This window comes from Dromiciops gliroides, chromosome 2, assembly GCF_019393635.1.
Source record: "Dromiciops gliroides isolate mDroGli1 chromosome 2, mDroGli1.pri, whole genome shotgun sequence".
Classification (NCBI taxonomy): Eukaryota; Metazoa; Chordata; class Mammalia; order Microbiotheria; family Microbiotheriidae; genus Dromiciops; species Dromiciops gliroides.
This window is the reverse complement of record NC_057862.1, coordinates 15,109,588-15,136,413: the sequence shown is the minus strand read 5'-3', so window position 1 is coordinate 15,136,413 and position 26,826 is coordinate 15,109,588. Positions and strand designations below refer to the sequence as shown.

The following is a 26,826-nucleotide window of genomic DNA, read 5'->3' as shown; positions in this document are numbered from 1 at the left end:
CAGGTTTCTAGATGGAACTGCTTTAAATGTTTCACTTTTCCATTTTGCTTGATTCTATAAGCCAACTGTCTCAGCCTTGTTCTTGAAAGACATCAATTAGCATCACCTTAATAGACATCATTAGTATAAGGCCTGCAAAGTGCTTTATATATGTATATGTATATGTATATGTATATGTATATGTATATGTATATGTGTATGTGTATGTGTATGTGTATGTGTATGTGTATGTGTATGTGTATGTGTATGTGTATGCGTATGCGTATGCGTATGTGTATGCATGTATGTATATATAATCTCATTTAATCCTTACAGCAACCCTATGAGGAAGGCATCATTGTTACTACCATTTTACAAATGAGGCTATTGAGGCATGAGAGAGAGGTCAAATGACTTGTCCAAGGCCACACAGTAAATGTCAGAGGTAGGATTGAAACCCAAGTCTTACTATATAAGATCAACACTCACTAAAATCCTTTCCCATGCTGCACAAAGCCCCCAATGCTACAGGGTAGGTAAGCCCACCTGGCTGAAGCAGCAAGGCCCCTGTTGGGAGGGACAAGAGGCAGCAGGTGCCAGGCCGGTCAAACCACCACCATCTTGATCATCATCTCCCCACAGACTCTCTCTCCCCTGTATCCAATGAGACAGCCCAGGACCCTGAACCCAAGAGCCATGCTTCCAGCCCAGCAACCTCAGCCATCGTCCTGGGAAGCAAGCAGCCCCCAAGGAGAGGAAATCTTGCAATGGCTCCCGCAGGGGCTATAGCCATAGCTCCTGAAAAATCAGAAAAGGAAGCTCCCCCCCACCAAAGTCCTTGGCCCTGCCAAATAGTTTAATGTCAGAAACATACAATTTGATCAGTGAAAATGATGTTAAAGAAAAGTCATTCGCTTCTGCTTTATTGCTGTGCTCTAAGGCCCATGGGATGGTGACAACTGACCCACACCTGAAACCTCCTCGTGTGTTGTCTCCCAATTAAAATGTGAACCCTCCAAAGGCAGGGACTGTCTGAATTTGTACACAGGAGGCATTTAATAATGCTTTATTCATTAATTCATAATGCCACTTTTTGGACTTCATTTCGTTCACGCACTTTTCTTTATCTTAGTTCCATCTTCCATCCCCTCCAAAAAGCATGTACACACACACACACACACACACACACACACACACACAAATAAACACACACACACACATTTTTGGGGTAGCCTGCTTAACTGCATTATCTATTTTGGTCCAGACCTGACCTTTTATGAATGTGAACTGTGGAACGTTCCTCCACCAAGGTTTATAGGAAACATTTCTAGCCTTAGGGTATTGCCTGGGGTACTACAAGGTGAAATGATTCACCCAGGGTCATACAAGCGCATGGCCAGCACGAGTCCAAATTAGGACTTAAACCCAGGTTTTCCTGACTCCAAGGCCTATGTCCAGTTCAGCAGCTTTCTTTCTCTGATGTATATGAATGAGAACATTTCTCATTTACTCTGTGTCAAGGAGTGTGCCAAGGGCTGGCGTACAGAGACAAAAAGAAAAGCGAGTCCCTCAAGGTGCTTATATTCTAATAGAAAGAAATAACAGTTCTAGGAGAGTCTATGTAAATACACACAGAGAGAAGCACAGAAGGTTAGGTCAGATAAATGTGTGCTTACACAAGTTGGAGACTGGACAGAGAGCTGTCTGCAGAGCCTGGAAGGGAGCCTCTCACCCCTGCTGCAAATTTGCTTGGTGACCTTTTGTAAGTCATTTAAATTCTCAGTTCTCTAAGAAATTCTCTAAGATGACAACTGCAGGGCAGATGCCAGGTTGGACTGGGAGAGACACCTCACCTGTGCCAATGAGTCACAGGACCTGTTTCTAGTCTTATATATCAGAGAAGGCAGTATGGCATGGTGACTCTCTCTGTGTCTGTCTCTCTGTCTTTCTCTCTTCTTCTCTCCTCCATCTTCTCATTTTCCTCTGCCTCCTCCCTCCTGTCCCCTCCCTCTCTTCATCTATCTCTGCCTTTCTTTCCATCTCTGTCTTTGTCTTTCCATGTCTTTCTGTCTTCATCTTTGCCTCTCTATTTGTCAGTCTCTCTCTGACATGCTCACCAGCTGTGGTTGCTCATCTTTGCCCCTACTCACATTTTCTGAATGTGTTTATCTCAGGTCACTCATCCTTCTTCCCCCACAGAGAACCAAGTCTTTAGGTCCTGAAATAACTTTCTGACTGGTTTTTCCACATTTCTATTGCTGTTAGAAGAGTTGGTGAGTTTATAATTCCAGGCCCACAGTCCATTTCTTTCCTTCTCCCCTGGGTCATAACATTCTGCTTTGATGATGCAAACCGGAGCTGTTCTCCTTAGATCAGGTGCACTTCCTGCACACTCTTTTGGTGACCTGGAGCCATCAGCAGGAGTAACCCCCTGTCCTCATGAATAGGCAGTTATCACCTTTGTCTACTCTTCTCTGGTTTCTGTGTATCCCAAGGACTTTCCTAGATCAAGAAGGAGGGTCCTGTTCAAAGTGGTAGGTAGCATCATGGGGGATGGAGTATGTAAGACAACATTTCCCCCCTACTTCACCCAAATTGTTGGATCTGGAACCTTCCTTCATTTGGGAAAAATCTTGTTTCTTTCTGAGGTCTCACCCAGTTAACAAATATCCCAGCTCTTCACTTCTGGGGTCTATGATAATATCAGTTTTAAACTAGAGAGGAACCACAAGGCCTATTAATTGGAAAGTGGAAAGTTTTAGATCTTTAAAGCCCAGCTGGGCCTGTAATGACTGACTCACCAGGGAAGTGTGTCTACCAAGTAAGCAAAGCCACTTAACTCTACCAGGAAGCTTGAGAACAGCTACAAAGGCAGCCTCCAATATTCGGCGCCCGAGAGCTCCACTGTGGATTTTCAAGCAGTGTTAAAATCCTGCTGGAAGCCTGTCTTGACACCACCTTTCCTTCTAACAAAAGGAAAGAAACTGCCTACAGTGAGCAGTAAGATTCACATTTCAGAATTAAATTGAAATCTTGCCTCTGTTCGGTGCCTCTCTATGAATAATGTAGACTCTCGCAGTAGCTGTTCTACCTACTGCACGTGAGAGGGAGGCTCAACTCCTCAAAGGCCACGGCCCACTGGGCACATTCACCTTCTGATGGGAGAAAAAAACAGAGGCCTGATTCTTCCCCTTCTCTGAGACATCAGAGAATCTTGGATTTGGAAGGACTTGGCACTCAACCAGCCCAAACCATACTCAGAAAAGGATCCCCAGGACAACACACTTGACAAGTGGTTCTCAGATCTCTGCTTGAAGAACATGTAGAACTGACCACCCCCTAAGGACAATGTGCCCTCATCTGATCACTCTCCCAGTTCCAAGTGTTGACTCCAATTTTCCTGGAAGGCCTTGTCTGAATCCTGTCTTTTCCCTCATTAGACACTATCTTGTACCCTACTTGTCTGGGTATGTGTTGCTTTCCCCACTGCAGATAAATATAAGCTCATTGAGGCATAGGCACTGTGTTGCTGCTTATCTGTATACACTCAGTGCCTAGTACAATGCCTTTGTATACACCAAGTACTTAATACATGTTCAGTGGATTGTTTGCTAAAGGAGAGTAATGAATTTGTACCTCATTTATAAGTGTTGCACCCAGGAAAGGGCAATGTGGTAGGGGGGTAATCTCCTAATCCTCATCTCTACAACACCTAGACCTCATTTTCCTTTAAAATGGCATTTTTGGGACTATCCTCAAGTCTTTTCCGAATGTTCTGGGTTAAGCCTGACTCAGACCAGTTTACATGGTAGTTTAGGTTCCATGTGGGGGTAAAAATGAGATAATTGTGGGTCATCCAATAGTTAGCCATAAAGAGATGTCCTGTTTTAGCAAGAGAGGATGCACAGCATTGAAGATCACTCACACTGATTTATCTGGGGTGAAACTCCCCTTGCTGGAGTTGCCCATTGTGAGCCACCAGCCAAGCCTTAGATCATACTGGAGCTCCTGCTGGCTGCTTTGTACTCATGTGACCAAGCGGTGACATAAACAATATGAGTGTTAGTCTCCTGAGACAACTGAGACTTCAAGATGGTCCCAATATCTTTTTAAGGAAAAACTATCCTAGGCAGAACGGATGGGGGAGTTGGGTATTATTCCTACCATAAGCACTAACTGAATACAAAGAACATGGGTCCAAATGTCTGCTTCTACCACTTACTATATGTGGGGGCTTTGGAAAAAAACCCCTCAACATCCCTGGGTCTCAGTATTCTTCATCTATAAACGTCAGAGGGTTAAATGTGGTAGCCTCTGATATCCCTTTGAGATGAGCTCTATGGACCCTATGATCAGACTCAATTCACTAGGAACTCTCATATCCAGTGCCTCTGAGCTATGCATTTCTTTCTCATTGTTAGAAATTGTGCCTGTACTATCAAGTTGATTTTTTTATACAATACAACAAGCATTTTTAAACAGCTACTAGTGTCGATCACTGGTTGTTAGGTGCTAGGAAGAGCAAGATTACAATTATTTCCTGTCTTCAATGGGGCTTATGTTTTATTGGACATGATCAAGTAATAAATCCATGGGCAACAATTTCTTAAAAGAAACAAAATGAGTATCAATAAAATAATAACAGGAGAAAAAAAAACTTCAGATGGAAAAACTAACAAATAGGGTACTTTTTGTTACTGTCCAGTTAAATTTAATACATATTATTTAAACAAAAAACCAAACTCTAAAACAACTTCATGGTTTCAAGTACAAAAACTTTGTGTGTTGGAAGGTTTGTGTTTGTGAATAATTTGAAAACTATGAATCCAAAAGCTATTAAAAACAACACACACGTATCAAGTGTCTACTGCATTCCAAGAAGCGTACTGAGTGTTGCAGATACAAATTTTCAAAGGTGAGAGAATCCCTGCCCTCAAGGAACTCAATACAACAAGATAGCAAGTTCCTTAAGGATAAATTATTGGAGCAATGCTCTTTTGAACCAACAAAGCACCAATGCTAGAGTTATAAGTTACAAGAGTTATCAGTGATAAGTAATAGGAGAGAGAATTTGAGTTTCCCATCAAATAATCTCACAGATGTAGCTTCTATTTTACCTTTCCCTAGGATATACTTGAATTCAAACAAGAGATAAAATGCTATTGAACAGCTCTTATGGTCATCCCTCCACTTCCCACACTTCTCTTTTCAGTTAACCAAAGGTAAAGGAACCTTTTTAGATCCTTTCTCACTGGAGCTTCCATGCCTTGCAATGGAGATTAGCATGCCCTTTTCTCAGATTCTTGTTTTTATATTTCTACATCTCCATATTAATAAAGGTATGAGGAGTGTAGGAAAATAACAACTTGACTGGTCCTTTGGTGAGGAGGGATAAAGATGGATGGATAAGCCATGTTCTGGTCCATTGTTATCCTTGAGATGTCCAAAGCAATCAAGGAAGGCCCTCATATTGTTGTTTGGGCATCCTGTTGAAAACTCTCTGGAGGGAATGGTCAAGGTTAGTAGAGGTTGGGTTCAGGAGTACATAGGCTGGATCTGCACTACTGATAATAATGACTACAGATATTTAAACACAGATTGATTGGGAGAGTCATCACAGACATTGAGGATGGGACCTATCTGCAAAGTAGCTAGCACCACTACTTATCTACAGTGTGTCCACATTCAAGCGCAAATCCCTGTTTCAAAATCAGAGCCTCCTTCTGGTCCCACAGCCCAGGACCACCCAAGGAGCTTTAGGAGAACCTTTGTTTTATTTAACCTCTAAAGGTATTTGTTATTGATAAAATCAGAGTTACAGAAACCCAGGGTATCAAAACTGGAAAGGAGTTAAAAGGTCATAGAATTTAAGCTATACTTGACCTAGAATTCACCTTAGAACCTGCCAAGAAGTTCATATCTAGCTTCTCCTTTGGGAGGAAACCCATTGTTTTCAATGTCATTTGTTTTGGGGGTGGTGAGGCAATTGGGGTTAAGTGACTTGCCCGGGGTCACACAGCTAACAAGTGTCAAGTGTCTGAGGCCAGATTTGAACTCAGGTTCTCCTGACTCCAGGGCTGGTGCTCTATTCACTGTGCCACCTAGCTGCCCCCTCCATGTCATTAAAAAAATGTTATTGTTCAGCATCAGGAGATTTAGCTAAAATGATAGGAAGGGAACATGAGTGATTAGGAATTGTTGTTCAGTCATTTTCAGTCATCTCTGACTCTATGTGACCCCATTTTGGATTTTCTTAGCAAAGGTACTGGAGTATTTTGCCATTTCCTTCTCCACCTCATTTTACAAATTAGGAAATTGAGTCAAACAGTGTTAAGCAACTTGACCAGGGTCACATACTCATTAAGTGTCTAAGGCCGGATTTGAACTCTGGCCCATCACCCTATCTATTCTGCCCCTGGCTTCCCATTAATAATAGTAACAACTTATTTTAAAAATGGAAGAAAAAAAATCAGGAAAGAGGATGAAACCCAAAAGAATATTTTATTAAAATTAATATATGTATAAATTTTTAAAAAAATTTCAGACATCTAAACCTAATTCCATTTTAACTCTAATATCCTGTTCCATAGCATCTTTACAATATTAAGAGAAAATAAGAAGCCCCTATATGTTGGGTAGATGCCCTTTTACAAACTGATAGAAATGCATGCAAATGATTTGCACTGGGATGGTTTATGACCTGTATCGTTGGAGAGAATATCCCACTCCATGAGATCTCAGAGGCACTGTAGAAATTAAATATAGTTTTGGGGTTTTTTTGCAGGGCAATGGGGTTAAGTGACTTGCCCAGGGCCACACAGCTGGTAAGTGTCAAGTGCCTGAGGCCAGATTTGAACTCAGGTCCTCCTGAATCCAGGGCTGGTGCTTTATCCACTGTGTCACCTAGCCGCCCCTAAATATAGTTTTTTAAAAGAATCATATTTAGGGCAGCTGGTGGCACAGTGGATAAAGCACCAGCCCTGGATTCAGGAGTTTACATCTGGCCTCAGACACTTGACACTTACTAGCTGTGTGACCCTGGGCAGGTCACTTAACCCTCATGGCCCCATGCAAAAAAATATATATATATATATCACATTTGGTCATTGGTTTTACTGTTTTTGTTACTCAATATCATAGATTTGGAGCTACAAGCGATCTTAGATGTCGTCTACTTTTACTTCCTCATTTTAGAGGATTGGGCACACTAAGTATAGAATCTTAAAGCACATAGACGTACACACACAAATACATACACGCAGAAATGGAATGTCTTGATTCTTTTAGAAAAGCTCTTACATTGCCATCAGGCTAGGAATGAAGAACTGAACAGAATGGCCTTTAATGTGCTGAAAAATCAGAGATTTTACACCCAATAAACACTTGTGGATCAGTACCTTCAAACTAGAGAGAAACCCCCCCCCCCCTGTCATTGATTACAAAAATAACAATGTCCTTCCTTAAACATGTTTACAAGTATCGACTCCCAATAATGGATCTTTTAAAGTTACCTATTGTCTTGTTACGTGGATAAGAAATGTGTTCTTAGAGACAGACAGACCCATCAGACTGGAATAATTTTGAGTACTATTTGGACAATTTATTTTTACTAATTCAGAACTACTATAGATACTTATTTAAGTTATAAGTAAAGTCACAAGAAAGAACATCATCTCCTCTGAGGAGACTGGGGCTGAAATCATTTCTGGTTCTCCTTTCTCAGTGAAAGATTATTTTTTTGTAGAAAAGCATGATTAGTTATCATCTATGTCTCTTTCCTCATTTCCCATGGAATGATCGAGCAGCAGGGCTGGGCCTTAAGTAACATGGTACCATTGCTTGTAAATTTCGGGGGAGAAAGCTACTTCCATTGACAGCCTAATAGTTACCATCCTGTTGCACTGGATTAAGGCCCCCCAGGGCTACCTTTAATTGGCCATAAATTTAAATACCATACAGCAGGCCTTTGACAGGATGCTACTGAGAAAAATATAATATTCTTTGATTCCAATGCTTGCTCAGTCCCATTTAAAAAATACGGAAAGACATTTTGGGGATTCATGTCCACCCATCCTCTTTCAAGGGTTCTCCTGTATTTCTCTCCTACAACTAAGATCATTCAGACTTGAGAGAAACATGGCTAAATCAAGGTGCGGCTATGGATCCTAAGTTGTTTGCTTTCTGGAAGAGGGGCAAAGCTTGGTACCTCTTCCTATTTTATCTGGATAATCAAGAATATAGATTATAGCTTTAAAAATGCAAAGGACTTAAGACTGATTTTCAGGCCCAACCCCTGATGTAGAAACAGATTACCTACAGAGGCAATGTGACCTCTCTTCATATTTAAATCCAGGTCCTTTGACAACAAATCTAGCACTTTTTCTACCCCACACACTGCCTTCACTTCTACCTGATTCACAGAGCTAATGAACCACCTGTTAAGTGGCAGTGGTACAGTGAAAAGAACAATGAATTTAGAGTCAAAGGACCTGGGTTCATATCCTCTGTTTATTACATTGGACCTGAGCGCCTTGGGCAAGTCATTGAATGTCTTTGAGCCTCAACAATAAAATGAGATGGAAGTTGAACTCTGAGGTGCCTTCTAGCACTAAATCTATGACCCCATGCCTCCAATATAGGTCTTCTGACAGTAAATTCAGAACTCCTTGCTGCCTATCCAGAAGAAGGATCCTTTTGTTAGATTTTACTTAATAAAGAATGTGATAGTGTTACCATCATGCAAGGAAACTTTTGACACGTTAAGCAAGATGGCAACTCAAACTTCACAGCTTTGGATCAAATTACTCTTCCATATTTCCTGCTGTCAGACAGGGCTCATTCCTACTAATAATTTAACACAGCTAGTCTTGTCTTCTTGGCTAAAACAAGTTCTTCTCACCCTAGTGACTATCCCTATTATCCAATCCCACTCTCCTTGGCCTTGCCCCAAAGCACCCAGGACTTGTCAATGTTGTGATTCTTTCCACTGAAGCCAATATATGAGATGAAGGTGTCAGTCAATTGGTTTGATAAATTAATACATGCTAAAGTACTAATGAGAGACAGTGAGAGGTCTGGGGCACATAATCCATACAGACTTAAAGGATGTCTTTATTTAGAGACATCCTTCTCCTATTTATTGTTTATCCCATTCATAATCAAAGAATTTTATCTCCCCATGAATTTTCTTTTTGTTTCTTTTTTGTGGTGTTTTTTTCCATGGGACAATGAGGGTTAAGTGACTTGCCCAGGGTCACACAGCTATTAAGTGTCAAGTGTCTGAGGTCAGATTTGAACTCAGATCCTCCTGAATGCAGGGTGAGTGCTTTATCCACTGCACCACCTTGCTGCCCCCTCCCCATGAATTTTCAAAATTGGAAGGGAACATTGCGTTGATTTTGTCCAACCCTTCTACTAAGTAAGAATTTCTTCTATGTAATTCCTGAAAGAATAGACACACAGGTAGCAGTTGCCTGACCTCTTAGCTGCTGGTTTAATTGATTCCCTATCAGCCTGGGAGTTTCTTGAGAGCGAGACGTTTTTTGCCTTTCTCGACATCCCTAGCATTGATCATAATGCCTGGCGTATTGTAGGCATTTGATAAATGTTTGTTGGTTAAGTGACTTAACAAGCTCCTGAGACAACCTATTGTATTTTGGGGTTATACAAATTGTTAGGAAGGTTATCCCAACATCAAGCCTCCATTGTCCTCTTTACAGTTTTCCCCCACTTCATCTGCCTTGTTCCCATACCTAGGGCTAAAATGAACAAGTCTAATTACCTAATCCCATGACATCCCTTCCAATACTTAAAAAGAGCCCCCATGACCCTCCTAAGTCTTCTCTCCTCCAGGATGACTAAGGCCACTTCCTTCAGTCACTTCATATCACATGGTTGCAAGTCCTTTCAAAGGATGGGAATTTCAAGTCCAATAATAGGGGAACCTGGAGCCACGAAGCAATATTTTTCAATAGGTGAACTTTTAAGTGGCCCTGAAATCCATCAGTATTTACGGCCAGTAATATCTCAAAAATGTGTCTTTTGAGGTCATGTGATCATTTCAAATATAGACTGTGTGGGGCATATGGTTCATGTGCAATAGGGAGCTGAGATTGGGGGAAAAGTATAATGATATTAAAAGTCTAATTGGCCTTCTAGGTTCTAGTTTCTTCCCTTAACAACATCAGCTGCAGTGCAAAAAGAAATCTTCCCCAAAGGCTGGTCTAACCATGTATTTCTCTGCTCAAGAAAGTTCAATGACTCTATTGGATTCTGTATGAGATGCAAACTTATCAACTCACCAGTGTGTCTTTTAAAGCCTTTGTAATGTGACCCTATCCAAGTTTCTGGATTTACTGCATCTAACTCCTCCTTACTCATTTTCCACTCTAGCCAAATTAGCTTATTGGCTGTTCTCTAAAGTTGGCTCTTCATTATTTCCCATCTCTGTGCTTTTGCATAGTCTCTACCCCCTACCTGAAAGTCTCTTCCACACCATATCTTTTTAGAATGTCCAGCTTCCTTTCAGGCTCAGCTTGGGTGCCATCTCTGATCTGCTCACTCATCCTCTTCAAATTATTATATTTGCACTTATTTGTGTAGAAGCTGTTTCCCCACAATTGGATACAAACTCCTTGGACGTGGGGATAAGCAATATTTCTTTTTCTTTTCGTCTTTATAAATTCAATGATCAGCCCATATCCTTGTACATAGAAAGCACTTGTTGGATTTGAACTGTACCGACATGAGAAGGGAAAATCTAATGGAGTACTCAATTATTAAATTATGTTTCTAAAAGTGAAAAGAGACCCCCAGTAGGAAATAGATGATATCTATCCAGAATGTGAGACACTGACTTCTCTAGACTCTCAGGCGCTTCTGCTGACAACATACCCAATACACATGGTGCAAGAATGAAACAATCGACTTACTCTCTGTCGATCACTAGGCAGGTCACTGCTTCTGCAGCGATGACATTGGCAGTCCTCACGTCTTCCCTGAAAACAAAATAGAAATGGACCTTTAAGAAGGCAGTGCATTTTGGTGAAATCAGTCTAATAAAACATATTTCTTAAGTCAAATATCTGGATTTAGCCCCATCATAGAGGTGAATTTTGAATAAATCTGCAGTGTGGCATAATGGGAAGAGAGTTGCTCTTGAAGACATGGGGTCAAGACCTACCTCTGACAAATATTTGCTGTAGGAACTTAGACAAGTCATTTAATTTATTAGGCTCTGAGAGAAATCTCTACAATGATAAATTGCAGGAGAAGTGTTGATGTGCATTGGGAGGAAGGGTTTCCTCAATACAGATTTCCCTCTAGGCTTGGAATCACAGATCTAGACCAGAAAATAAAATCCTGCTTGTACTAATTTGTCCCAAGGAATAACTTCCTCCTACTGCCATGTTCACTTCCCAAAATCTTTCATTTCCATAAACAATGGGGACAATGTCAAAGGACTGAAGATCAGTTGTAAAATAGAAACTCTTCATTCATCCAACACTTGCAAAGTGTCTTCTCTTCTGATGAGCAGACTATGACGAGGGAGCCAAAGGCAGGGTGCTATCATTGTAGGAGAGATCTGAAGGAAAGAGGCATGGGATTCAATCCTGGGTCTTCCATTAACTTACTTTTAGACACTCAGCAAGTCACTTGACTGCTCCAGGCCTCAGTTTCCCTTTTTGTAAGCTGATCTCCAAGGTCCCTTCAAGTCTGAGTTCAAATCCTACCATTGACATATATTGGCCCCATGGCTACGGGAAACTCAGCCCCTAAGTTGATTCTCTAAGACTATCTATTAAGTTATAGATGGGCTGCTTTCTCTTGTGAATGAGCTTCTTCCACTGCTGAAATCACCAGACATGGACATATTGACATGATATGATGAACATCCCTTGTCACACACAGTTAATTATCTGTGATTCAATTGCTTAAAGTAACCTAATATGAAGGAACGCCTGTGAAAAGTTGGAGAGGTGCTGGAAAAGCATTTCTGGGAATAGGGTACCACTTCAGTGACTGCTGCATTGGACTGGCCATTGGAGCTGGCAGGCCTGGGTTCAAATCCTACCACAGATAGTTTGTCTATACATTTTTGCAATGTTCCTGTGATGGAGCTTTTGGCTTTCTTAGTATTACCAGGACATAGCATAGGGCCCGGTATCTGATAAATGTATGTTAACTGTTTATTGACTGACTAACACACACATACTACCTGTGTGACCCATGGATTGGTCACTTAACCTCTCCGTGCCTCAGTTTTCTCACCTATAAAATCAAGGGGTCAGACTTGATTCCCTTTCAACTCTAAATCTGACTCTCTGATCCATGAATTGAGTGCTATCCCTGAGGAAAAGCCTCTCTCTGTCTGGTACCCTGCTTCCTGGACCCTCACCAACAGAATACAGCTGGCCTCTGGGTAAGTGATGAATGGCTCTCCAAACACACCTGTGCCTCTTTCTTTTGTTATCATGGCATTTGAAGGAAATAACAGCTAAGATTTAAGTATTACCTGGGCACAGAGCTCTGTGCTGGGCAATGGGAGACACACACAGTTTGTGTAAGTTTATATATAGCTCCTGGGGTAGTAAAGGGATAAGACATAAATAAACTATCGCACGCATGGGCGCGCGCACGCGCGTGCGCGCACACACATACACACACACATACAGCTTCCAAGTATTTAGATGAAAAATGCCTCATGTGCCCTGAGGAATGCTCTTACAAACCATGAAACAGGAAGGCTTCCTGGAGGAGGTGGTGTTTGCCATGGGCTTAAAAGAGAATGGGTGGAATTAGAAATCTTATAGAATCAAATGTTGAAAGCTAACTATCTCTACATATAACTAGAAAATAATAAATAAAAATCCTTGTATTATTTTTAAAAAGAATGATCAAGAGTTCAACATCCAGATAGGTGGGAGTAAGGATGTTCTTATTTTAGGATACAACTCGGGAAAATCACAGAAGTGTGGGAGCAAGGTATCTGTTTGTGGTGTGGCAGTTAGTTAGCTTCCTTGACTAGTGCAGTGTGTGCACGTATGTGTATGTGTGTCCTGAGAGAGAGAGACAGACAGACAGAGATACACAGAGATACAGAGACAGACAGAGAGATAGAGATAGACAGACAGAAAGAGACAGACAAACATAGAGAGATACAGAGACACAAAGACAGAGATAGAGACATAGGGACAGAGACAGACAGAGGCAGAGTGACAGAGAGAGTAGATAAGTAGGTGAAGGGGAGCAAAGCCAGATGAAGGTTGGGAGCGGGTGCCAGACGTTGGAGGCCCTTCAATGTTAAGCAAAGGAGATTGTGCTTTAATGCTGAGATACAATAGGGAGCCACAGGAGATTGTTGAGCACAGAAGTGCCACCTAGGTATCTGTGTATGAAAGCTCTTTCTAGCAGGTTGTGAAAGGTCATGGAGAGAGTCAAGGTGGGAAGATCTGTCAGGAATCTCTCCCAGTCTAATAGTCCAGGTGAGGGGCAGTGAGGGTTTTCCCTAGGGAAGTGGTGGTCGGTAATAGAGATTAAGTGCAAATGTGAGAGATGCAAGAGGGGTGGAGTTAATGGGGCCTGATAACAGAACACATATGAGGGATGAGAATGAGAGTGGGGGTGGAGGAGAAGTCTACATTGGCTCCAAGTTTGGGAGCATGGGGGACTAAATGGGTGAAAAATTGAAGTCAGTGGTTAAGTTTTTGAGAAGGAAAAGTCATGACCTCAGTTTTGGGTAGATTAAGCTTAAAGGGTTATAATGTCTAGGTGGAAATTATAGATCTAGAGAAGGAAGGGCCCTTAGAGAACATATAATCCAACCTCTTCATTTTACAGTTTAGGAAAACTGAGGCAGGGTAGGTTAAAGTAATGTGCCCAGTGGTCCCTTAGTTGGCCTGCAAGTGGTCTGAGGTTAATTAATAAACTTTTATTGGGTCTACTCTGGTCTATGCCTGGAACTTTGGCTGGTTTTGTGGGAATACAAATACACAAGTAAACTGTCTTTGTTATTGAAGAACAGGTGTCTTATTGGGAAATACCAGTCCATGGCAGAGAAAAAGGGGTCAGGTCTGAAAGGTAGATTCTGAGCATCATTTGCACTTTGGAAAATGAAGCCATGGGGGTGAAAGAGATGATCAAGGGGAGAATCTGGGAACCTGGAAAAGGGAAGATAAGAAGACCAAGGACAAGAGCCTTGGGATAAGGTGAGAGGTGCATCATTCCCGCTCTGTAGAGGTTAAAGACCTTGAAGGGAATAGAAAACTACACAAAACAAAAACAAAATGAGAAGAACAGGGTGGCAGATGAGCATTTATTGGGTATGAGAGCATTGGATTCCTTGTGTGGTATGGGGTTGAACCAGATGCCACATAAGGTCCCTTCCCACTCTTGACATCTATGATGCTCTGATTCTATCTTATTTTTGGTTCATCAATGGGAGAAGTCTTACAAGGAAGGTGTTGAGGTGTGTATGTGTATTTGTTGTGGGGGGTGGAAGAGGGGCTCAGTATTGCCTAAATCTATAATGGAGGATCACAGTAATTGAAACTGGGGAAACAATTTTGTTTAGGGACTTATGAGTTGTTACAAATAGATCATATGTTAAAAATTGTTAGTTCTGGATACTTATCCTAAAATCATCGTGCTTGTGTGTTTTAGTGCTTAGTCCTTAAAAATCTGCTTTGAAATATCTTTTAGGAACTGTCAAAGATAAATCTGGTAACAATTTGCATATTACACTTGTAAGAAGCTACTCATAATTTTAAAAGTGTTTGCACTATACATTGGAACAAATGTTTATACTGAAAGCTGCAGATATAATTGTGAAAGACTATTTTCTTAAGTAGTGATAATCTTTGAGTTAATTCATTAATGATATTTTCTCTAAGGATACTATAATTACATAAAATTGTCCAGGTTCACAGATCATATTTTACTTAATTTTAAAAATGCTCTTGAGATCTACTATCAAAGATTCACATTTCCTATCGATAACCGTGACCATCTAAGCTATTAGAAATCTTGATATCACCACTGGGGCGGCTTTTATCCATCATGCGAAGCAATTTTCCCATGGTTAGGGACTGAGAAGGAAAACACCTTCCTCAGAATCACATAGTTTAAAAGGAGCAGAGTTGGGACTGGGGACTATCTCATTTGATCCTCACAACCATACTGGGAGGCAGGTGTTACTATATTTCAATTTTTAGTTGAGGAAACTGAAGCAGACCAATGTGAAAGTGACTTGTCCAGCTAGTGAACTCAGGTCTTCTGGACTCCAGTCCAATGGACTTATGTCTATTACATCACCAGCTGCCTTGGTAGAAGCTAGAGAGCCTAGGCTTTGAAGCACTGAATAATCAAATTAAACCTAGAAGGGAACCATCAAAAATATCCCTCATTTTACATATGATTGAACAGGAGGCACACTGCAGTTATAGAACTTGCCTAAGGTCACGTAGCTAATAAGTATCTGAGGCCATATTTGAACTCAGGTCACCCTGATTTCCAAGTCCAATGCTCTATTCACAGGCCAACCCTTTGAATACTTCCCTCAGACATCTACTGGCTGCATGATTATGGGGGAGCTACTCGTTCCTGAGTCTTGGTATGCTCCTCTGTAAAATGAAACCAATAATACCAAACCATGGGCCTGTGTTTGAGGATCAAAATGAGGCAGTGAATGTGTAAACTTGGCATACTTTCACGCACTGTGGAAATGTCTGTTAATATTCTCTAGTTCATATCAGGAAAACCTTTCTATTAATTAGAGCTATCCCAAAGTGGAACGGACTGTCCCAGGAGGTAGAGGGATATTCCTTACTGGACACCTCCAATGAGGGAGGACCTACCATTTCCAAGGTAGCCCATTTCCCTTTGGGACATCTCTAATTATGATGACCCTTCTTGCTCTGTGTTCTACCCTCTGAGGCCAGGGAGAACAAGGATTGCTCATTCTCCACGTGATGGTCCTGTAACAATTTGAAAACAATTATTATGCCAGTCAGTTAATAAGCATGTGTCAGTCAATGTGCCAAGCACTGAGGATACAAAGAAAGTGTTGTTTAAAGCAGTTCTTGCTTTCAAGGGCTTCATAATGTAATAGAGGAGGAAACATGCAAACAATTTTATACAAACAAGACACATACAGGATAAATTGGAAATAATCCACTGAGGGAAGGCATTAGCATTAAGGGAGATTCGAAAAGGCTTCTCGTCTTTTCTTCTCCAAGCTAAACATCACTGGTTCCTTCAGTTTTTCATTTCTTCCCATCTCTTGGTTCCTTCCCTGATGACTTCAATAAGTGCGTGTCTTTTCCACCAAAGCAAATCTCTCTTGATCCTATCATCTCTGCTAGTCATCACTTCCTATCTCTTCTCCTCTGCCCTTCTAAAGTCCTTAAAAACTACCTCAACTCTATATCACTTCCTTCTAAATCCTCTGAATTCTGGCTTTGGATGTCATCATTTAGCTCAAACTGCTCTCCAAAGCTCCCAATGACTTCTCATCCTTCTAGAATCCGGGAATTCTGGAGTTCTTCGCAGCACTGGACACTACTGACCTTCTCCCCCTGGACACTCTCCTTTCTTGTTTTTCATCCCACTGCTCTCTCCTGGGTTTCTTTCTACTTGTCTGACCACGCCTCAGTCTCTTTTGCTGCATCTTTACCCATGATTCACTGAGAGTGTGCCCCAAGGGTTTTGTCCTGGATACTCTTTTCTCTCTCTCTCTATCCTTTCACATGTTGTCCTCATCAACTTCCATCATTCAATTAACACATTGATGCAGATGACTTCTAGATCTACATGTACGCACTAACCCCTCCCCTGACCTCCATTCCCACATGGCCAACTGCCAATTGGATATTTTGAACTGGATGGCTGGTAGGGAACTCAAACTCAACATGTGCAGAATAGAAAGCATTGTCTTTTCCCCACAGCACAGCCCTCCTCTGAACATCCCTATTCGTGCAGAGGGTATCATCCCCCAATCTCTGAGGTTTGAAACCATGGCGTCATACTCCATACTTCCTTCTCGTTCCCCCAGTTGGTTGGACCTCTACAACATTTCCCATATGTCCACAGTTGGATTCAGTCCCTCATCATTCTATCTTTCATCATTGCAATAACCCTTGACTTTGTCCCTATGCGTCAGGTCTCTCCTCATTCCAACTTGTTCTTCATACAATGATTCTTCTAAAGCAAAGCCTAGGACATATCACTCATTTTCTTCTACACACATGTACACACACTCATACAAATGCATACACTCACACATTCATATACATACACAATGCATACATGTGTGCACACAAGGCAGAACACACACAAAATGCATGTGTATACATACATGCATATATACATGCACACACAAATATACAATATACACCTATACACATTCACATAAATGCATATACAAACACAAACATGCACACACATCATGCATAATACATATACATATACAAACACACGTACACATACACATAGACCAATACACATGCACACCCATTCCACCATCACTGCTGCTACAGTGGTTCCTAGTACCACAAGGATAAACTATAAAATTCCTTACTTAGCATTTAAGGCTGAGCATAACCTGGTCCCTTCCTACTTGTTCAGTCTGACATGTTACTCCTTGAACTCTATAAGCTATTTGCTATTTCTCACACATGACCTGCCATCTCTTGTCTCTGTGCCTTTGAAGTGACTGTCCCAAAAGCACTACTTTCTTTCTTCACTTCTGCCTCTTGCAATCTCTGATGTTCTTCAAGACTTCTCTCAAGCACCAGCCCTTACACAACATTTTTCCTAACTCTTCAGCTGCTAGTGCCTTCCTTCCCCAAGCTACCTTGCATTCATTTTGTATTATGTCATTTTAAGACTAATTTACATGTTCACATAACTCTCATTTACATAATACTTCAAAGTTTGCAAAGTGCTTTAAATGCATTATTTAACTTGAGCTTTGTATATTAATACACATATTGCTTGCAATTATTCAAATTTAACATCTAGAAGCTCCCCAAGTCATATATGTTTGCATTACCCTAACAATGGGAGTCCAATTACACCAAAGAATGGATTATGCAGAAAGTACATTTCTTATTTAAGTCAAAATATGATTTATTTTGCCTCTTTTGTGTAGTTAAGCAAAGAGGCAATTTCTGAGAGTTGTTCTTCTTGTCCCCCTCCCCCAGATAGAGGTATTGGTTCATCAGCAGAAATGTTTATTTGAGATTTTATAACAGTAGTATTGCTCAACATGGAAATTTATAATCTGAAATTGCCACAGAAAACTCTTATTTTCAAGCAATGCCTCTAGACCCTCTAACCACCAAACTGCTCGAGATCATAAATAATAGACAAGCATCGAAAGTAGCTGCTGTTCACATTGGCTTCACACTTCATTTATTACCCTTGTTACAGTCGTACATGATAAACTATATGTACATTTTTGATTTCCTGAAAGAAACACTGATTGAATTATTGTTAATTCCTTGCCTTTATCATTCGAAGTGTTACCAGAGCTTGAGGGTATTAATATCTATCACCCTAATAAACATGATACTAATTATTAATAAAGCTCACAATTCTATCCCCAATTCCTTCATTTGGTAATAAGAGGCACTGTTTGGGTTAGCAGGCTAAAGAATTCTGGTAATGAGAATATAGAGGACAAAAATATTAAAAAACAAACAAACACCTATTGAGATGCTATTTTTCTTAGTACTGACTCTGAGAATGTTTTAAGGTCATCACTGGAGTCTTCATCATCACTATACCCAATGGTGGCATCACTTTCTGAGTCTGAATAATCCATAGGCAAACTTTGTCTTCACTCAAGCTCCTGTTCTCCCTCTGTGAAGCTGCATCTTATCCTCTGACCAATGATAGGATTTAACCCAGGTTATAACGACCTGACTTGGGAAAGGTCGCAGCTGCTCAGATCTCTCTGGGCCAGTCGGAATCCCTGAGAAATAGGCACGGAAAAACTCGGCTGACCACTCCTCCCCTTGAACCCAGTCCATGCGAAGCAGCTCTCAGAGCTGTTCACTCTCTAAATACAGGCCAGGAGCAGCATGCCAGCTGTCAGCACAGCTCCCAGCACTTCCTTTGGGCCAGGGCTGGCCCAGACCAACACCTCTTAAGTTACATGTGAGGCGAGACATCATGCAGTGGGCCAGACACAGTATCAGGAAAATTAGACTCTAGACTTCACAAATGAAAACTGTGCGATCTCAGTCAACTCACTCAACATCTTGGGGCCTTGGCTGCTTCACGTATAATGTGAATTTATTCAGAATATGTGAGATATACTCAGAGATTTCCCAGAATAATCTCGGGGAGTGGGCAGTAACCAGCTAATGCAGGTGTGCTTAGCTTAGGGTCGGTCCCAGGACCCTCAATGGATCTCTGGATAGAGTTCGGGGGGGGGGGGTCTATGAACTTGCATGGGGAAAAATTGCATCTTTATATTCACTCAGTTCTGGTTTCCTTTATAATGATGTGGATTCTGAGTTATGCAATCATCATTCTTGAGGAGGGGTCCGTAGTCTTTATCCAACTGCCAAAGCAGTCTGTGAAGAGCACAAAGAGAAGGTTAAGTATCCCTAAACTAGAGATAATTATATTTGGGGGTACCCCCAAGATTACATTTGGCCTATGTGAGTCCTAAGTCTGGGGTGGGGGTGAGCCAGGCTCTAGGCAATGAGATACATTTATTTTTCATATTTTACATTCACTTCTCTGTGTACATGTTGTTTCTTGTCCATTCCTTGGGGGTAGAGACTGATTTTAGTTTTTCTTTATACTTTTACTACTTAGCATTCTGATGAAGAAGGCCTATCATACAAAGTTTCAAACTATACACTTTAGATTGACACAACTCAAAATAAATAATAATTGTCAAAGAAATGGTACAGGTTAAAAAAATCAATGGCACAGATTTGGTGTATAAGATCAACCAAAAGAGCCCCATTCCTGGAATGAGAACTCAGCATCTGATAAAAACTGGGAAAATTGGTCAACAGTATGGAAGAAATTCGGTTTAGACCAGCACCTTCTACTTTATACCAAGGTAAGCTCCAAAAGTGTATGTGACCTAGATAAAAAAGCTAAGTGCATTAGAGTAATATGGGACGGATTACCTATCAAATCTCTGAATAGAAGAAAAGTTCATGACCAAAAAGGGATAAAGAGAACCACAGGAGATAAATTGAATTATTTTGACCACGTAAATTTTAAAAAGCTTTTGCATCCACAAGGCCAAAAAAGTTATTGTTAAAAAGAAAACAGTAGGAAATAAATCTTTGCAGAAAGTTTTTCTGCTAAATGTCTCATTTGAGCTAGGCTTTAAAAAGGATAGGCTGGAAGGTAGGTTTTGCCAACTCAGATCATAAAAAGAATTGGCCACTAGAGCTAGTAGCAAGAATGACACTGGACTGAATATTTTCCTTCTTCTAGCAAGTATGGAAGGCAAGGAGAATGTTGAACTGACATTCTTCGAGTGAGTGGAGTTTCTTGTCTTTCTGGCAAAGACAAATGTGCATTCAACAGGTGAAGATGAGAAGGAAGGGTGTTCCTGGCATAAGGAACAGCATGGGCAAGGGCCATGCAGTAGGACAGTCCAGAGAACATTTTAAAAGGTGGAGAGTTTGTATCAGTTTGTATAAACTGTAAGGTGTGAGTGTGTGTGTTTGTGAACAGTTTGTATAAATTGTAAAGTCTGTGCATGTACATGTATGTATGTGTGTATGGGGAAATATGAGATAAGGCTGGTGCCAGATTATGCCAAGTAGAGCCTGAACATTACTTTGTAGGCAATAGAATCCTGGGAAGATGTTTGAGCAAAGGAAGGTTGTAAGGTATGTGTATGAGAGCAAGAGGAAGGAGGGAGAGGGTGAGAGAAGGGAGATGGAAGGGAGCTGGAGAAAGACGGAGACAGAGGAAGAAAAGAGAGAGGGAGAGGGAGACAGAGAGATGGAATTAAAGATTAAAATAGAGACAGAGAAAAAGAGACAGAAAAATAAGACAACAAGATGGAGACCAAGACCAAAAGACAGAGGAAAACAGAGAAACATAGATACATACATAAAAACAAACAGAGAAACAGAGAACAAATGACATTACTCTGTCAACTGTATGAAAGGTCATTTGAAGGAGAGACAGAAGGCTCTGGTGGAAATCTACTGAAAATATCATGAGAGAAGTACAGATCTCCCAGATGCTCTTGACTCCCTCCCCCATCATCTTTTTGCATATGTTCTGCATATTTACTATTAATTTAATAAGAAAAATATTGATTTGTTAATAAATTATATATATACACACATACACATTTATGCAAATGTAGTATCTGTAATACAATGTAAACTCCTTGGGAGAAGGGGCTGTTTCATTTTTATCATTGGATTCCCTGCATAGCACTTGGCACATAGTAGGAATTTTATAAATACTTGGCTGATGAGGGCATGTGCTTGTGGGAATCGAGAAGTGAATAATGCCAATGGGGTCCCAGGATGGAATCCAGTGGATTTGGTTCTAAATTTAGGAGATTGGATCAGCTGATGTCTGAGGTCCCTCCCATCTCTAAAGTTCCAGGATTTCAGTGACCTGTGTATTAAACCAGCTCATTTTCAAGCATGTTCAGCCGTTTCCCAATGGGGAGAATGAGCCAAGTGGTTGTCTTGAAGTGAGAGCCCCATGACCAATGGGCCCACATATGACCTAACCTTGGTAGGTATGAGACCCTACAGAACAGCCCAGACCTCAGCATCCAACAGGCACTGAATAAATATTGTTTCCTTTAATCAATGAATAAAAAAATGAATGAATAAGTGGATGGCACTTCATCACTACAAAGTGGGCTTGTAGATTATGGTGACATTTTCGGGAGAAAACTCACAGATCTTTGCCATGACATCAGCATAATAGTTACTCCCAATAATTTTAAGTTTGAAAGTAAAAAAACATATGTGAAACAGCATTTAGAATTCCTATAGTTCTTAGCTCACTCTTTTTCTTAATCCATTACATTAGGCTTCTTGGCCAAAGGATGGACGATTGTAGAATATAAAATGTGAGCTTAGAGCCCTGGAATTGTGGAGTACGAAGACACTGTTGAAGACATCCAGTCCTTTATGTGTTAATCATTATGCCAACCCAAAAGGTAGAAGATGACAGTGGTTATTTTGTTGTCAATTTTTATATATCCCCACACTGAGCTCTAGGCAATAGCAGATGAGCCACAGATAAACCCTGGAGTTTGGGACATGCCTTAGGTTGAGGCAACTGATGCATCCTGAACTGGGTAATGTCATTCTAAAAGAATGGGGCACTTCCTGAAGAAAACATCAACAGAAAACAGAAGGTAACTAAGGAGAGTATACCAGATGCAAAGTCACTGAGCTTCCAGGCTTTGACAGAAGCAACTGCCATGGGGTGTGGTATTAGGGAAGTTCTAAGGTTCTTATGGAGCAAGAAGAGAAGTCCCTAGGCCAAGCTGGAGAGCTGCAAGAGGCTGAGCCAAGGAGCAGTGAAGAACAGAACCACCAAGCCTGAGAGCAAACCCAATCTTTGCCCTTTGCTGGTATGGTTAGTCATACAGACTGTGAAGGTCCTAAAGAAAGATGGGACTACTAAAAATGGGGTTGTTGGACTTTCTAGCAAGGTGGGAGTGCCTTTTTCTCTCAAGCTAAGTCTTCAAGTTCTCAAAGAGATATAAGGCTTCTAGAAACAAGAACCACTTTGGAAACTAGAGTGCTCAGTGCCAGCAAGATGAAGGATAGAGGATTGAACCCCGAGTTTTTATTATAAATTTAGAGGGAAGTCAAATCTTACCTTTTGGGGAAAATGGCTAGCCTCTAGCAATTTTGAAGTTCTTTCCCTGACTAGAGGAGTTTTAACCCCAGGACAGGACTACATCAACTTTGTTCCTGAATTATGCATCAATAGTTGCCAATTGGATTCTATTAGTATCTAGTTAAAATCACTTCCATTCCTCAGATGTCATTGAACGAAATTATTTTTCCCTTCTTTTATTTTTTAACAAAGGATATTTAGCAGTAAATTTACTTGGAAGAAAAGAGTGACAGCTGAAACAATCAGCACCTGACCGCTTCACAATGGGCTACATTGTTATTACTAGAAAAGCCTGGTTGTACTACTCTAAGATTTTTCTGAGTGACTTCTCCACCATACTCCTGGGAAGCCCATTGGGATAACCTCATCACCCTGCAAAATCTCATAAGCCTTGGCACTCCACTTCATCACCATCCTCTGGCCCATTGATTGAAGGAAAGGGTCATGAAATTTAAAACCCCAACCTCAGAGCTTCTGCTCAAAACACTTAAAGAGTTGCCTCCTGCCTCCTGAATAAATTCACAATCAAATTATTAGCCTAGCATTCAAGGATTGCTGGGGGCTGGCGTCACCCCACTTTCATTTTATGCTGCACTATTCCCTCTCATGTGGATGTTGCTCCAGCCAAATTGATCTATTCACAAGACTATGCATGTCTGAGGTGCATTCTTTCTCACATTTCTACCTCTTCACATCCTATCCATTCTTTAGGGTCCAAATACCACCTCTTCCATAAAGTCTTCTTTAGTTATCCCTGTCCTTCCTTCAAATCCCACCCCCCCCCAACAAGGACAAATTTCAAGATGACTGGCAATGGGCCATGGAGAAGTTGGTAACTAAAGGCCAAAGTTACTCACTTCTCCCTGGCCCATTGCCAGTCATCTTGAAATTTGTCTTGTCACAGGACTTTGATGAATCTGAAGGAGAGAATGAGGTTGGCAACTCCTTGTGATGTCATTGGCCTTCTTAGAAAATGAAGGACAAAGAACAACAGAGCAAATTAGCAGTCTATGCAACTTGATCTTATAAAACTGTCCAAGGTATTGGAGGATTAAGGAACTTGCCCAGGGTCATATTGCCAGGATGTGTTAGAGCAGGACTGGAATCCAGGTCGTCCTAGCCCCAAGGTCAGTTTGAGACCTGCTACCTCACAGTGCCTCTCAACAAACTTTGGATACTCAATTTTCCCATCCCTTTGCTGAGCTGAAACTGAAATGCATTCTGGTCTTAAAGTGTAAAATTAGCATTCTAAGGCATGTTCCACAGCCATCTAATGCCCATTAAATGGAACACAACTGAGATGGGAGGAAGCAAAAGCAATTTCAGAAGACACACTGTGTGGACTCTAGAGATGCCAATGGGAATTCCCTCTGAGGACAGCTCCCTCTGTGCATCATTAATGATCGGCACAGTCCACCTGAGGTGAATTATTGGTATCCACATAGATAATTCTATTCCTCAATTTATTCCAGGCATTTGCTCCTCTAAGACAAATTACACTTGCTAGTTTTCCTTTTTTTCCCCTTATCTTCCTTCAGTTTTAGCCATGGAAAGAAAGCAGCCATGTTTGATACACTGTACAAAGTAATTCACCAGACAAGTCTTTTTTGTAGGGCATAAATGGCATTTACTCTGTCCATTGGCTTCAATTATGAAGCCACTTGGCCAAGCATTACAAATGAAAGAATGTGGCCTTAGGGAGGATTTTCCAAAGAAAGGTAAAGCTTTGTGAATGCTTTCCTTTTCTGTTCTTATTTTATTGCTGTTTTAAAAGGGCAGATTTAAAGGTTGAGCTGCTACTGGAATTTTCAGGGACTCCCAGGGCCTGTTTTTGAACCAGTAAGAATTATAATTGTGAATTTTTTTTTGGCTGAGGGGTGGGGGTAGTGTCTTTGGAATCTCACTAACTTTTCTTCTCTTTGAGAAGCGTTAAGAATGACATTTAGCTAGGAGGTGCTGTCATTCACTTTTGAGACAATTCAAAAACATACCACACACTTCACTAGATACTCTGCATTCACCTAGAATATAAGACTAGCCATCAGTTTTATTTTGTGACAGTTATAAGCACAATTTTTCAGAATCACAGAATTTCAGAGTAAGAAGGAATATTGGGGGCATCATCATGTCCAGTCTCTACCAGAATATGATCCCTTCTTTAAAAAAATTAATTGTGATACATAATTAAATTTTATACATATATTAAACATAGATATAATATACACATACACATACATGACATATATAATGTATATTTTCCTTTTTTTGCATGGCAATGAGGGTTAAGTGACTTGCCCAAAGTCACACAGCTAGCAAGTGTCAAGTGTCTGAAGCTGGATTTGAACTCAGGTCCTCCTGAATCCAGGGCCAGTGCTTTATCCATTGTGCCACCTAGCTGTCCCCTAATGTATATTTTATATGTTATTACATTTAGGTATACCTAGATATATTCTAGTACATATAACTAAGTATTTTAAATACTTCCTCTTCCTTTTTTTTTTTATAAACAGGCAGTTTTCCTTTTTTTAAAATAGAGGTAAATAACTGTCTTATAAATAACATATACATGGGGACAGCTAGGTGGCGCAGTGTATAGAGCACCGGCCCTGGATTCAGGAGGACCTGAGCTCAAATCTGGACACTTACTAGCTGTGTGACCCTGGGCAAGTCACTCAACCCCAATTGCCTCACCAAACAACCAAGACAAACAAACAAAAAATAACATATACATATCAATTTATATAAATAATATATGACAAATTTAATAATTCATATGAGCACAACATATATATATATATATATTTATGTGTGTGTGTAGAGATACATAAATACATCCTGTACCCTTCCCAGCACACCCCTCCCCCACTTTCTTCTTTTTTTTCAGGTTATACATTTTTATTTACATTTTTCTGTTTCAATCTCTATCCCTCTTTCCTTCCCTCCCCTCCCTCCTTCCTGAGGTGGCAAACAATCTAATATGGGTTACAAATATATAGTCATGCAAAATATCACCATATTTGTCACTTAATGAAAGAACGTAAAAAATAGCATGTTTCAGTCTATTCCATTATTATCAGTTCTCTCTTTGGAGATGGGTAGTATGTTTCATCAATATTCTTTTGGGATTGTCTAGGACTATTGTATTGTTGAGAAAAGTCAAGTCATTCACAGTTCTTCATCCAACAATATTGTTGTCTCTGTGTACAGTGTTCTCTTGGTTCTGCTCATTTTCCAATACATTTCATACATGTCTTTTCAAGCTTTTTTTTTGAAATCATCCTGTTTGTCATTTCTTACTGCACAGTAATATTCCATCACCATCATATACCACAGCTTGTTTAGCTATTTCCCAATTGATGGGCATTCCTTTGATTTCCAATTTTTAGCCACCACAGAAAGAGCTACTATAAATATTTTTGTACAAATAGGTCTTTTTCTCTTTTTGGGGATGTCTTTGGGATATAAACCAAGATGTGGTATTGCTATATCAAAGGGTATGCACAATTCTGTAGCCCTTTGGGCATAGTTCCAAATTGCTCAACAGAATGGTTGAAACTTTTCACAACTCCATCAACAGTGGATTAGTATCCCAGTTTTCCCATAATCCTTCCAACAACCAATACTTTCCATTCTTGTTATATTTGCCATTCTAATAGGTGTAAGGTGATATGTCAGAGTTGTTTTAATTTGCATTTCTCTGAACAATAATGATCTAGAATATTTTTTCATATGATTATTGATAACTTTGATTTCTTTGTCTGAAAACTGCCTGTTCAAATCCTCTGACCTTTTATCAATATGACTTGTATTTTTAACAATTTGAGGCAGTTCTTTATGAGAAATGAGGTCTTTATCAGAGATATTCGTTTCAAAAATTCTTTCCCAGTTTTCTACTTGTCTTGTAATCTTGTTACATTAGCTTTGCTTTTTCAAAAACTTTTTAATATGATATAATAAAATCATCTGTTTTACATTTAATTTTAT

General features: G+C 40.4%; 1 protein-coding gene across 3 annotated transcripts in view; it reads right to left on the bottom strand.

Moving 5' to 3' along the window:
- Positions 1-26,826, bottom strand: part of PRKG1 (protein kinase cGMP-dependent 1) — a 1,388,722-nt gene that overhangs the window by 171,691 nt on the left and 1,190,205 nt on the right. For 2 of the 3 annotated variants that reach the window (XM_043987057.1, XM_043987056.1), the window contains exon 8: positions 10,911-10,976. In XM_043987057.1, the coding sequence (XP_043842992.1) occupies positions 10,911-10,976 (66 nt within the window). Of the gene's footprint in view, positions 1-10,910; positions 10,977-18,716; positions 18,854-26,826 lie in introns of those variants that run through there. The other variant, XM_043987058.1, reaches the window with a different exon arrangement.